The sequence below is a fragment of the Pseudorca crassidens genome, chromosome 12 (genome assembly GCF_039906515.1).
Source record: "Pseudorca crassidens isolate mPseCra1 chromosome 12, mPseCra1.hap1, whole genome shotgun sequence".
Classification (NCBI taxonomy): Eukaryota; Metazoa; Chordata; class Mammalia; order Artiodactyla; family Delphinidae; genus Pseudorca; species Pseudorca crassidens.
Window position 1 is genome coordinate 91,515,587 of NC_090307.1, and position 13,700 is coordinate 91,529,286.

The 13,700-nt window shown below is 63.8% G+C and overlaps 1 protein-coding gene across 15 annotated transcripts in view; it reads left to right on the forward strand.

The window, feature by feature from the left end:
* Positions 1 to 13,700, forward strand: part of FBRSL1 (fibrosin like 1) — an 85,411-nt gene that overhangs the window by 23,418 nt on the left and 48,293 nt on the right. For all 15 annotated transcript variants that reach the window (XM_067701285.1, XM_067701291.1, XM_067701287.1 and 12 more), the window contains exons 3-4: positions 8,767 to 8,871; positions 11,040 to 11,075. In XM_067701285.1, the coding sequence (XP_067557386.1) occupies positions 8,767 to 8,871; positions 11,040 to 11,075 (141 nt within the window). The remainder of the gene's footprint in view (positions 1 to 8,766; positions 8,872 to 11,039; positions 11,076 to 13,700) is intronic.

Sequence of the window (13,700 nt, forward strand, 5' to 3'; positions counted from 1 at the left end):
TGAAAGCGTTCTGGAAGGTCCCCTCCACCCTCGGGAAGTCCTGGCTCCTGGATATGGCCTGAGCTCCCCCTGCTCCCCCCCGCTCAGCCTGCCTCCCAGTTCACTCACCCTGTGGCTCAGCTCCCGCGCCGCCCACCCCTCCGCATACGCCCTCCCTCCCCTGTGCCCGTGCCCCTCACCCCCGCTTTTTTTTTTTTTTTTTTTTTAATTTTTATTTTGACTGTGCTGGGCCTTCGTTGCAGCACGTGGGCTTCTCTAGTTGCAGCGCGCGGGCTTAGTTGCCCCGCGGCATGTGGTGTCTTAGTTCCCCGAATGGGGACCCAGGCTGCGTCCCCCGCATTGGAAGGCGGATTCTTAACCGCTGGACCACCAGGGAAGTCCCCCGTGCCCCTCTCTTTCAGCTCACCCTTCTGCGGTGTGGTGATGACCCGTTTCTCATCTGCACCCCTCCACCAGGCCTGGTAACCCCGAGGCTGGCAGAGGGCTGGGCCCCTGAAGCCTCGGTAAACGCCGAGAGTGAGACAGAGAGTTGCAGAGTCCTGGGCGCACCCCACGTTGGCCCGTCCGTCCTCCTCACCATCACACCTGTCGGCCGGGCCCACATTTGTTTGCCAGTTTGTTTAGGGGTGTTTCTGATCACTTACAAGACAGTTTCCAGACTGGGCCAGGTAGAGTCCTTCCAGAAGATTCACACCTGGCCTCTGGCAGATGAGCATTGTGGTGGGGAATAAGCTCTGACACCTACTAGCGGTGTGGCCTTGGGCAGGTGACTACCCCTTGGTGCCTCAGTTTTCTCATCTGTACAGTGGGGTAATGACACCCCTCCCTAAGGGTTTTCGGTGAGTCAATTTAAAGTCAGAACCATTCTGGGTCCTGGCTAGCTGCTGTAAGTGCCTGGCTCCTTTAATGTGCGTGGTTTCTCCCACCTCCACCTGTTCTGAGGCCCGGGCTGCAGCTTGTGGGGACGGGCAGCCGCGGGGGGCTTTCCTGGGTCGTTCTTCATCCTCTCCCCCTCCCCCCCCATCATGCCGTCATCGTCATCATGGGCTCTGCGCCAGCCTGGCTGGGACCACACACGCGGAGGTGCAGTTCCAGGGTTAGGCGCCCGGGCTCTGCAGTGGCCCCAGGCAGGGCTCCTCCTTTCAGATGGCCTGTTTCCTCGTGTGTAAAGTGGGGCTGTCAATACTGCATGCGCCTCAGGTTGCTGAGATGAAAAGCTGAGTTGGCGTGCACGGTCCGTGCTAGACCCGCTCGTTTGCTGCGCTTACCGTGGTTGCTGCTTTATCGTTATTCCCTGTAGAAGGGTTCCTCCTGCCTCCTGGGTGAGGCCTGGCCGGGCGAGGCTCAGCTTTGGCCTCCTTGGCAGGCTCACCTGGCCCCATCCTGCAGGGGGAATCCGGCGGCCTGGCAGGGCCTAAGGGCAGAGTGCTTGGCCTTTCCGCGGCTTTGGCGCCTGTGCCCAGGGCCTGCAACATGGGCCCCCACCCCAGACAGGACCCTCACGCGGATGGAGCATGGGGGACTTGCTGAGGGGCGCTGTTGAGAGGAGGGCGGAGGGGAGTGGACGCCTGGGCGCGGCCGGCACCCACCCCACGCCCCCGGCCCGCCGTGCTGTCACAGCCCGTTCGTCGCGTACTTCTTTGGGCTCTGTTGTCAGTCCCTGTCTGGGCCCGGGAATGCCTCGGTGACTACGACACCCGTTGGAGTTCCAGACAGGCATGACAGGAGTGGGGAGATTTGGGGGTGACAACAGGCCTGCCTGGAAACGGAAGGGGGCTGCTTTAGACCAGGGGATCGGGGTGGCCTCACCCAGGAGGTGACCCGAGCTGAGGCCCGAGTGACAGAGCCAGCTGGCCAGTACCCTGGGATGGGGGTGGCGCAGGGCCTGGGCAAGTGTGAATGCCACTTGCCCACAGAGGGGCCACTTGGGGGTTTTATGCTGCGCAGTGACGTGAGCTGAGTTATGTGTTTCAAAATTCACACTGGAGGAGGGCTGGGCGGCTGCGGGGAGGTGCTTGCAGCCTGACCTAGCAGACAGATGGGGCCAGCAGTGGAGCAGGCTGAGTGGAGGTGAGATGGAGCCCAGAGGACCCTGCTCTGGTGGCACACACACCCAGAGTCCACTGGCACGACTGGGGGCAGGACACGGCACACCACCCCTGTCCCCCAGCAAGAGGGACCACACTCAGGGCGTCGCGGACACTCACATGCACTTGCTTACACAGAGCTCCCAGAGCCTTCTGGCTCCTCGGGGTGTAGCCTCTACTCAGCCAGCATCCCGTACACAGTCTGTTGCACGTCTCCATCCCCCATCTGTCCATCCATCCATCAGTCACCCATCTGTCCATCTGTCCAACCGGCCGAGTCCTGGGGAAGGACGTGGAGCAGCGGGAGGGGTGGCCAGCATCCGAGGGCAGCAGCTCGGTCGCTGACCCTGTGCTGGCCGTGGGACCCTCCCCACTGTGCCGGGCCCCATGCCAGGTAGTGGGGACTTAGGACAGCCCCTGCCTATTGGGCACTCGCGGTCCAGCGACCCTGCTTCGCTCTCAGAGGGACACCTGGTGACGCAGGAGTGGAAGGAGCGTCGGGAAGGATCCTGGGAGAAGCAGGGCCCACGCCCAGAGCCGGGGCTCCTTAGGGCTGACTCCACGGTTCTGGAGCCTCCACCCCTTCGCAGCCCGGAGAACCGGCCCCCTCCCTCCCGCTTCCCCGGGTCACCCGGCGGCTGCAGTACCACACTTCACCAGCAGGCGCTGCTGTCAGTCGCGGACGCCAGCCTGCAATGCTGCACTTGGGGTGACCGTCCTCCACGCGGAGCTGGGGGCGGGGGGTGCTGTGCGCATGCGGAGGAGAGGCCGTGCAGGCCGCCTTGTCGGGTGGGGCGGGGGCCCTGACCTTCCTCGCCCACCCCAGCGTCGGACTCGCCCACCAGCCCCCTCGTGGGTGTGTTTGCACGGTCTGTGAGAAGGGCCCCTCCCCGGGCCAGCCTTGCCCTATGGCCCTGCCCAAAGCCCAGGCTTCCTAGAGTGGGAGGTAGAGCACAGACGTGGAGCTCGGAGGGCGGGGGCGGGGGCTGAACAGAGTAAAGTATGTGACGTCCTCACTGCTGTCACGTGCCAGGCCGGAGGGGGTGCAGGTTCAGTGGGGTCAGGTGGCCCCCTGAGCGACAGGGAACGGGGTACAGAGCAAGTAGTCTGGGCGGCAAGGGGCTTCCTGGGCAGAACTTGGGGTTTACAGCCCTGGGGCACTGATGTAGCGGGGGTGACAGAGGGGCTAGGGGGCGGGGCACCATGGGGAGGGGGGCTGCATCCCCGGCACAGCCTGGGCCTCGGACCCGGCTGCAGTCCAGGCTTCAGGTGGACCGGACAGGCTGTCGCCCCCCACTTAGCTGTGCCGGGCACCTGCTCCGAGGGATCATGGAAGGCTTTGGAGCCCACAGAGCGCACTGGACACTGGGGATCGGCTGGAACGAGCAGGGGCCGCGAGTAGGGGCGAGAAGGCAGATGGGTTCTCACGGATGAGCGCAGCTCGGCCTCCCAGTCCAGCCCGCGGGGGCCAGTCAGGGCCATGGGCTTGACCTATGGCTGCCCAGACGTCCTTGAGGTGCCCAGGGGAGTCACCTGGGGGGCCCAGGAGCGCTTGGTTTGCACAGGGGTTGGTCCCTGAGAGGAAATCGGGGTGCTGGGAGGAGTGGGGAGTGAAGGAGGAGGGGCCTCCGCTGCAGGCCTGGGTTGCCATGTGGCCCCGGCACGGAGAGGCCGGGAGTGTGCACGTGCGTGTTTGTGCATGTTCGCTGAGTGGACACGGGATGGGGTGCCTGGGCTGTCGTGAGCCTGTTTCTGCAGGGGTGTAGTGGAGTTGGCCATGGCGGCACTGTTCCTGACTCCCTTCTCGCTGGGATGTGCCTGACCCTTGCCCCACCCCCCCAGAGCCTGTCCCCCGACTGGTTTGAAGGAGACTGGGTGGCCTCAGCCGCAGCCCCCTTCTCAGGGTTCCCCAGGGTCTGCACTAGGCCATCCTCCACCCCTTCCCCTCCCAGGCCCGCAGGTGTGGAGGCCAAGTGGGTCTCTCCTTATCCTGGAGGCCAGTGCAGACCAGCCGTGGGTCAGAGGGCACCTCCCACCCCTGGGGGGCAGGGGGGAGAGGCATGGGGCAGAGCCCAGAGCCCCTGAGAATGTGTGTGTGCTCGTGTGCACTCTTGCGAGCTCCACGGGCTGGCGCTCGTCTGCGGGCAGAACCGTCTGGTGGGGCGTGAGCTCCTGCAGGGGCTGTCGCGTGTGGCTCTCCGGGTTGTGCACTGCACAGCTCCAGGGCCGCCACCCCACTGTCGCCAGAGGTGGCGCGTGCATCTGCGTGCGCACGGCAGTCGGGTGTGCGGAGGGAGGGCGCCTCTGCTCCGTCTGCGCGGCAGGGCTCCATGGGTCGCGGGGGCCCTGTGTGCGCCCTGCTTCAGCCGAGGGTCTTGGCAGGGTGGTGTGCGTGCGGGGCGCCAGGCAGGTGTCAGGAGCAGGTGGGCGATGGTCGGGATGTGGGCAGGAGAGGCCGGGGTGGGTTCACGCGGGGCCGTCCAGGGGCTCTCAGTCGCCCTCGTATCTGTGTGCTCTGGTGGGCGCTGGTCTGTGAAGGGTCTGGAGTCCTCGTGAGCCTGCTCACTGCTGGAGAGAGGGGTGCCGGGTGCCCCCAGCCAGCCCCAGGGCATCCCAGGCCCAGGGCGTTTCCTCCCCCCACCAGGGGGGAAGCCAGCTGGTGTGCAGCTTGAGGGGCAGCCTGGGGACACCGCTGGGTCCCACCTCTTGAGCCCCTTCTCAGCCGCACCCCCTGGACTGGCCGCCCACTCCCCACACTCTGGGGGTCTGATCACCAAGTGGAACCACATGCTGCCTCCCTGTGGCCAAGTGCGCTTGGCGGCTGGCCCGGGAGACAGACGCTTCCTCCTGGGATGTGCCACAGACCCCAGGGCGGGTCTCCCCAGGGGAGCCCTGCTGGCCGGAAAGCCCAGGACCCCAGGTGCTCCTGGGGTGCCTCAGTCTGAGGGTGGTGTCCTCTCCCCACCCTTCTGAGGGCTGTGACCTGACCCTGCCAGCTGGAGAGCAATGCCCTGCTTCCACATATCCACCCGTCTAAAGGGGAGTGCTGGCCCCGCCAGCCTGAGGACACGTTCTGGTGGTGTGCCACCTTGCACGAGCCGATTGTTGTGTGTTCAGGAATTTTGCACACCTCGAGGAAAGCCTCGTTGCTCCCAGCAGTGCCGTCCCCTACCCTTCCCGATAGCCTCGTGACCCACCTCCTCACCTTTCAGAGTGTCACCTTCTCAGTGAGGCCCTCCCCGGCGACCCTTCTTTGCTCTTCTTTGCCGTAGTCCTTTCAAAGCACCTGTGGCCATTGCCTACCGTGTGCTGGCCTCTTTGTGGGCTTCAGGGGGGCGGGGCTTGTGTCTGTTTGTGTTCATTGCCCAGAACAGAGCCAGCTCATAGGCACTTGGTAAGCCTTGGGTGGGTGGATGGATGGATGGGTGGACGACGGGTGGGTGAATGGATAGATGGATAGATAGGTGAATGGATGGTGGATGGATGGGTGGGCAGATGGATGAATGAGTGGACAGGTAGATGGGTGGATAGATGGATGGATGGATGCGTGGGTGAGTAGATGGGTGGATAGGTAGAAGGGTGAATGGATGGATGGATGGATGAGTGGGTAGCTAGATGGGTGGATAGGTGGAAGGGAGGATGGATGAATAAAGGATGGATGGATGGGCAAATGGATAGACCACAAGGCCCAGGGGTGGGCACAGGCACAGGGCCTCCCAGCTGCCCTCCCAGGACAATCAGTGCCCAGGGAATCTGATGTTATCTCTCCAGCTCCAGCTAGAAATGGAGGCATGGCATCCCTGGCCTTCTGGCGTAGCTGGCTAGCAGCATTTCTGAGCCGCTAGGAAGCAGACAGGGCTACAGGACAGCCAGACCCGAGCTTGGGCTGTTCGGGGTCCTGGCCTAGGAAGAGAAGGTGACCAGCCGTCCCAGTCCACGGTTGGGGTGGTTCCCAGGGCACAGGACTCAGTCTTACAGGATTTTCTGGGAAATGGGGCTTTCAGAGCTAAAACCAACTGCCTGAGGAAGGATGACAGACCCCAGCCTGCCCCCCTCTGCAGGGCACCACCGAGGAGTCAGGATAAGGCATCCTCTCTGAGGCCCAGCTTAGAGAGGAGACCACTTGTGTGAATGTAGGATGTGGAATGTGGCCTCCTCCCTCCTCACATTTCAGCGGTGTGGGGGTTGTTCTTCAGCCTCTGCTTCCCCTCCCGCTTCGTTGGGTGTCCTTGTGCAGTGAGCAACCTGCACAACTGTGCACAGCGGCCCTGCGCCAGGCCTTTCCCGTCCTTGCAGTGTCCCTGGGTCCAGCCTTCTTCTTCTTGGGCAGGGACCCTGCTCCGAGCCCAACCCAAAATACTGTCCCCCAGCAGTGAATGTGGGGCTCATGGGGGTGATTACTAATGATCAGAGCTGTGAGTCCCAACTGGAGCCGCAGCAGAATCCCCCCGAGGCCTGATGGCGCAGCGGGTCTGTGGTGGGGCCTGAAAGTGCGCACTTGCACTAACGAGCTCCTGGGTCCCGCCGCTGCAGGTCCAGGGACCCCACTTTGAAAACCACTGGACTAGGGCGTTTGTTTTCTTGCAGAGGTTCCCCACCAGCAAGGCAGTGAGGAAGGTCCCCCAGGCTCCCATATTCCCTCCTTTTGGTGAGACCTGTCACGGGGTCCAGAGGCAAGAAAGGCCCATCCCTGCGGGGCAGTTAGAGCCCACTGGGGGCAGCAGGGACACCTGGTGGCTTCTCGGTGCTGGAGAAGGGTTCCGGCTCACAAGCAGAGCCTCTTACCCCCATAGTGCCTGTGCAGCTCTGTCGGCACCCCCATTTCACAGATGAGGAGACAAGCTCAAGCACAGTCAGAAGAGGCAGCGCTGGCCCAGGGGCTGCGCGTTCACCGCTTGGCTGGGCACGATGGAGCTAGTGAGGCGGGGGTGCTCCTGCCTGGGCGAGGACTGGAACCCCACCCTGGGCCTGCCGTGGGGAGCGAGGGTGGTATTGAGGCGTGGGCTCCCCCGGCTGTGGCTGTTCCAGCTCCCCAAGAGGGGCTGCCCTCCCCTGGGTCCTTGCACCCAGGGCCCGGGCTGTGGGTGGTCACTGGTTCTGTGTTTGTCATTACACTCTGCTGGCCGCACAACGTAGGGGCCTGTGGCTTTGGGGAGTTGTGCCCCATCTCAGGGCTTCGGTCGGCCCTGGGGAGCAGGGGCTCTGAGGGGCTGCCTCGAGAGAAGCTTCTGGCTGAGCCCACCCTGGGCTCTGCAGGAAGAAGGGCGCAGGCCATAAGGGGTTTCCTGGGGACTCGAGAATATTCCAGAGCATAGCTGGTGCACCCTGCTGACCCGTCCTGACCTTCCGCCCTGCCTGGGGTCTCCGGGGCTGAAGGATGCTTATGACAAAACGGCTGGGTGTGGAGGACTGGGCCTGCCTGACCCCATCGTGGTGCAGGTTCTGAGCACTCCTGAGCTCCGCGAGCTTGTGCACTGGGCTGGGAGGCCTGGGGGTGGATAGGAGGGCAGGACGTTCGCACGCCCTGCACGGCCCCCAAGCTGCCCCACAGGGACAGGGGCCGCCCCTGGAGCAGGGGTCATCGGGCGCTAGGCAGCGTGCAGGCCGAAAACCACGGCCTCGGTGTGCTGCTAGGAGACGTCAGACACGCAGACGAAGGTTTGGGCTGTCGGTGTGTGTCCAGACGAAGCTGTGGGAATGTTCCAACACAGGGAGGCTGGAGAGACCGGGAGGTGGTGGGATGGCCGAGCTCAGTGGGTCCTGCCAGGAGGGCACCAGGAGCTGGCAAGACATGGGTGGAGGCTGGCCTGGTTCAGGGGTGGTGACTTCCTGGGCCAGGGAGGGTGGAGGTCTGGGGCTGTGATGTGCATCCCTGCCCCACAGTTTTGTGAGGTTTGAAACTACTTCCGAGTAAAAAGAAAGATGCAAGCAGGATTCTGGGTCCACTTTCCACACTGTCACTTAACCTCTCTAGGCCTTGGTTTCCTCGTCTGTAAAGTGGGCACAGAGCATCTAATAGGGCTTTTGTGTGAGGAGCAAAGAGCTGAGGGCCCGCCAGGTCTACGGAAATTCTGGCAGTTATATGACATGGCAGCACCTGTCCTAGTGAGTACTGCTTGCTTCGTTCTGCAGATGACAGAACTGAGGCACAGAGAGGTTGAGTAATGGCCCTAGGACACAGAGCGGGGAGTGGCTCTGCAGACCTTGCAGCCCTGCCTGCCCACCTTGGGTTGTGGTGAGGACTGAAGAGGCCCGGGAGTGACGTGCATGCCGGGAGCGGGGGTGAATTGCCGCCGGCCTGTCTTGACGCCCCATGACCGGCCCTGGTGGAGTGGAAAAGGGCAGGGCAGCCCATTGGCCCGCTCGCCATCCGGGACTCTTTACAGCCGTCCACTGGGCCAGCGGGAGGAAAGGACAGACAGAGCTGGTAGCAGTTTATGCTGCTGAGTGCCCGCCCTTTGCTCTCTGAGGCATCTCTTTCCCACTCTGGGTAGGAATGGGCGGTAGTGGGTTGTAAATGTTTGGCTGTACCCCTGGCGCCCCCGCCCCAGGCTTCAGCCCAGAGGGACCGGGTCGCGGAGCGGGGAGGGGGTCGCGGAGCGGGGAGGAGGCCGAGCCTGGCTGTGCCCCGGCCCCACCCTGCAGGGTGTTTGCTGAGCCCGTCTCTCCCGTTCCCCAGATGAAGGTCACAGTGTCCAGAGGGGGCGACCACAACAGTGACGGCGACAGTGTCCGAGAAGCCACCAGCTCCCGGAGGAGCAGTTCTCGGGACCAGCTCAGTGACGTGAGTAGCCCAGCCGCTCACCGGAGCATTTCTGGGTCCCTGGGGCGACTGCCAGACCAGCCCCCAACCTTCAGACGCTGCAAGCCGTTTGCTTAGGGGCCCAGAGTCTCAGCTGAGGGTTTTGTGCTCACAGTTAGCATCTGCCTTCATTAAAACATGATTTTTCACTAATTAGGGCTTCCCCGTTAGGAGGGATTTAAATGAGGAGCAACCATGAGGCACTGGCAGGGGCCCACGGAGGCGACCGTGCTGGGGTGCAGGTCCTGCATCCCGCTGTGGGCAGGCTCGGGGTTGGTGCCAGGCTGGCAGCCGGCAGGGATGTGGATGGGGAATGACTCCCACAGATGTGTTTATTAAGAAGGGCAGGGGGAGTGTCCCTGGCCCGGTGAGTCGGTCTGGAACTGCAGGGAACAAGCTGGAAGCACTCCCACCCGCCCAGGCGGACCAGCCTGTCAGCTCGGGCTGGCAGTGGCGTGGGTGTCCAGCAGACCAGCTCTCTGCTGAGGCAGCCACTGGGGGCCACGCGGAGGGGAGGGTGCGCCGCCGAGGCACAAGCTGGCCCGGGTCTGGGGACACCCTTCGGTGTCCTGCCTAAAAGACGGCTCCCTGAGCTCAGGTCCCGGGGTGGGTGTTCTTGAGGCCCAGTGTGCAGATGACCCGGGCAGGCAACACACAGGAGCTCCCGCTGGGATTTGGCCCACCACAGTGGGGGTGCTGGGTAGCCCTCCAGGGCCCCCAGGTCTCCCTGGACCATGGAGAAGGGGATGGGCAGGTGATGTAAGGGCTAGGGGTGGGGACAGAGGGGCCCCAGGGGGAGGGAGGACTCAGGCAGAAGGGGCCCCAGGAGGAGGCGCTGCTCCGGGAAGCGGCCTTTGTCTTCTTGACCCCCAGCTGCAGAAGTGGCGGCAGAGCAGAGCTGGGTTTTCTGCAGGGCTAAATGGAACGAGCCGTCTCTCATTATCATTTAAATGGGGGCTGGGGGAGGGCGGGCACGGGAGGCCGGGAGGAGGGCCTAATTGCCGGGCTCCGATCTTGTTGCCACAAGATGGGAAAATAGGCTGGTAATTGTCTGGGGCCGCGGGGGCTGCCCTAGTTCGAACTCCTCTAATTGCCAGCCGGGGTAAATGAACGGAGACCGATTCTGAGCACAGCGCCGGCGGCGTGAGGGCGCAAGCTTGGGGGCAATTGTGGCACCCTCCCCACCCCCATCCGCAGGGTCTGGGACTGGGCCAGCCCTGGTGGTGAGGGACCCCCACTGCGGTGAGCTCGGCCTGGCAGACCCCAGGGGCTGGCCCGGGCCGCCAGGGTCTGCCTGGGGAGGGGAGGGGTGGCCTGGCCTCAGCTGAGCAGAGCAGAGCGGTCCAGGCTGCAGTGGTCACCCCTCCCAGAAGAATCTTGGCATCTGGACCTCAGTGCGGGCTGGACCCTGGTCTGTGGGTCCCACAAACCTCAGACAAGCCCACCCTCGCTGACTGCGCCAATGTCCCCCGCACACACACCTGCCCGGTCACCATGTCCTGTCCTCCTGGACCTCAGGGCTCAGCCCTGGTGACCACCGCCAGCCCTGGGGAGCTGGTGAAATGCACTTGACTGGTCTCTCCCGTCAGATCCGAAATGCCCTTTTGAACCAGAGGGAGCGCCATCAAGCATCGCTGGGGTCGCCCTCACAGGACCTCTGGGGTGGCTGCCAGCCTCCAGGCCACAGCTGACCCCCACATCTTGACATCTGAGGCCCCAGCTCCTCCCCCAGGAAGGCTTCCCGCTGGACCCTGTGACCTGGGAGGCTCGTGGGTGGTGAGGGAAAGGTCGACCTGAGCACAGAGAGGGGGTCGACCCCTGGCCCAGAACCCCGTGTGGAAAGGTGGGGTTGGTCCTCTGGGAGGGGCTGAGATCTGGCCAAGGGCTGAGCCCATCCCCGAGGCACGTGGGGAGACCCCGCTGGGCTGGACCACATCTCCAGGTCTGGGGGTGGAAGGCTCCTGGTGTGGGTCTTCAAGCCAGGCCCCAGGCTGATCTGGGCTCCATGGTGCTCGGCGTGGCCCCAGGCCAGAGTTCCAGCAAAGACCCCGGAGGGGGCTGCCGGTCTCTGCCCGCTCAGGTCCTCGGAGGAGAGGGTGGCCATCAGGGGCTGCCCCCGGTTCCTGACTGTCCTTCTTCCTTCCCTGCAGAGCTCGGCGCAGGCGGTCTCAGGCAGAGGTTACTCCGTAAGTCTCCCGCCCTGCTTCTGCTGTCTGCTCCCCGCACCCCGGCCCTCAGGAGTCCCGACTGTGCCAGGCGCTGCCCCCAGGCTGGAGGGGGTTGGTGCAGGTTGGGGGTGGGGCCAGAGTGGGCAGAGGCGGCAAGGGAGCATCCCGCCTGGGGTCCTGGCCTGCGAGGAGTGTGGGTGGGCCGGACACTCTGCCTCTGGGTCCTGTGGGGCAGCGCTTGGTGTCAGGGGTCCCACCCGTGGAGCAGCTGCCCCCCAGCGCCCTGACACCATCTCCCGGACCATACTCGGCCGGGCCGGAGAGTCTGGACCGGGGCATGAGGCCCCAGCCCCTTGGCTGTCGTCTGGGGCCCAAGGGCAGGAGGGGGACGGCCTGCTGCCGCCTGATACTCCAGCCAAGGGGGGTCCCGTCCCTGTCCCCCAGCCCCCTCCTCACGACTTCATTTCATTTCCTCTTAAGTATCAGGAGGACTGTTAATGACACCATAAACCCAGAGCTCCGTAAAAGCCATTTCGGCGGATTTACAGCCGTTTTGGCTCGTTGGAGGGCAGGGGCCTGGGCTCCGCCCGCCTCATCCCCGCAGCCCCTGATTTACTGCGAGTTCCAGAGTTCCAGGGTTTGACAGGCAGCCTCTCTAAATCACGGGGGCTTTTTATAGGGTGTGTAATTAACCCATTAATTCCCCGGGTGGCAGGGACAGCCATGGATCCCTGGCCGTCCTCTCCCCCAGCTCCCCGACCCCCAGGGTCTGCTGGCCCAGGCAGCTCTGCCTTCTGCCTCTAAGCCCGGGCCAGGCCATAGCGTCTGCGAGCCTTTGACCTGGGGGGGCTGGACACTTCTGGGTGGTGGTCCCGGGTACCACCAAGGGGTGTCTCCCTGGGGAGGCCTCTGCCCTCCTTGGGCAGCCTTGGTGCTCTCATCTGTGGTCACAGTCATGGTTGGTGGCCCGTGCTGTCCCTTCCTCCCGTGGGCCTGGGCGGACCTGACACACCAGCATCCCCTGGAGCTGACTGTGTTGGCAGTGACATTCCAGCCAGGAGCTGGGCCAGGACCAGGGCTGTGGGAGATGGTGGGCAGTGTGGCGCAGGTCGGCATGGGGGCGAGCTGGCACGGTAATGGGAGCCAGAACACCCACCGGCCTGCATCGGCCCGAGGGTCCAGGAGTCCCGAGAGGCTGGGCCCAGGGACGCCTTGTGTGGAGCCTCCCGCTGGCTCTGAGATGCCCGGGGCGGCTGGGGTCTCCCTGCCCCAAGTCTCCTTGCCAGAGCTGCTGGGCGGCCCTTCTGCTTCCAAATCACCATGTGTCATTCGTGGTTTCTCCCCAGAACGCTGCTTTGAATGTTTCCTGGAGAAGAACCTGTAATTAACATGCCAGCTGCTTGCAGCTTAGCTCCGTACCGCCGCTGCACAGGAGTGACAGATGGTGGCGGGCAGGGGCCCAGCCTGCTGCTCAGCCGTGGGGTTCCTGAGCCATGTCTGCGGCAGCCTGCGTGTGCGCACCAGGCCCTGGCGTGAGCAGATGTGTCCGCAGGTCCCTGACGTGTGCCGGCCAGCACTGCAGGGCATGCGTGGTCAACCCGGCCCTGGTGGCACTCTTGCCCAGTTGGCGTGGTCGCAGGTGGGGCTGCCCCTGCAGCTGGAGGAATGGAAATGGGCCCAGAGGACCCTTGCCCAGCAGGCAGCGGCTCGGGGCTGGGGGCAGGCAGGCGGCTCTGCCGGGAGCCAGGGGGCTGGGGTTTGGAGGCCAGCTGGGCTGAGCTCAGGGCGGCTGCAGTCCTGCCTCTAGACCCAGATTTCACTGTGGAGGCCTCAGACACACCTGAGGGTGCCACTCAGGTTGGGGGCCGTGTCTGTGTGTGGCTCTCAGTGAAAGGGGAGTGTGTGTTGTGTGCCCCTGTGTGTTGACATATGCCGGTCACATGCGCGTGCCTTGAGGCGGTGTCTCTGTGTGGCCACGCGGCTGCACGCCTGCGCGTAGGAGCGTTACGTGTTTCTCTCTGGCCGTCTGTATGTGTGTCTGGGTCTTGTCCTCTCGCATGTCTGTCTGGAGGTGCCCGGATGTGTCTGTGTTTGTAGCAGGTGGGTGTGTGCCACACGTGTGTGTCTGCACGTAAGTGTCCATCTGGGAGCCTGTGACTGGACGTGGCACGGGTGCATCTGTACCTGTACAACTGTGATTCTGCAGTGCGTGTGTGTGTGTGTCTGGCCACGTGGCATTGCGTGTAGGTGTGTGCCTTGGCCTGTGTGTCCCTTGCCGTCTGTGCGTGTCTGCAGTCGGGGCCTCAGGCCCAGCAGGGGTCGCGCTTGTCCTTGCCTCTCCCCGACAGCGTCCCCCCACCCCCATACTAGGTGACAGGGCGGGGGGGGCGTCTGTCACCTGACCTGGTTTATAGACCGTACTTAAAAAAGTTTAATTTGCCGAGGTTCATCCCCAGCAAATCCCCAATTATCGTTCATCCTCAACAGCGTCTGTCCTGAGAGCTCCGTGCAACCTCCCCTGCCCGCCATCAGAGGTTCATTAGTGCCGTAAAATTACTTAGAAAGTGATTTTCCTAATTTGACTGCTTGCAACCAAGGACACGAGGACTCGTCTCCCGCCGAAGCAGGGGACTTGGGGCTTTC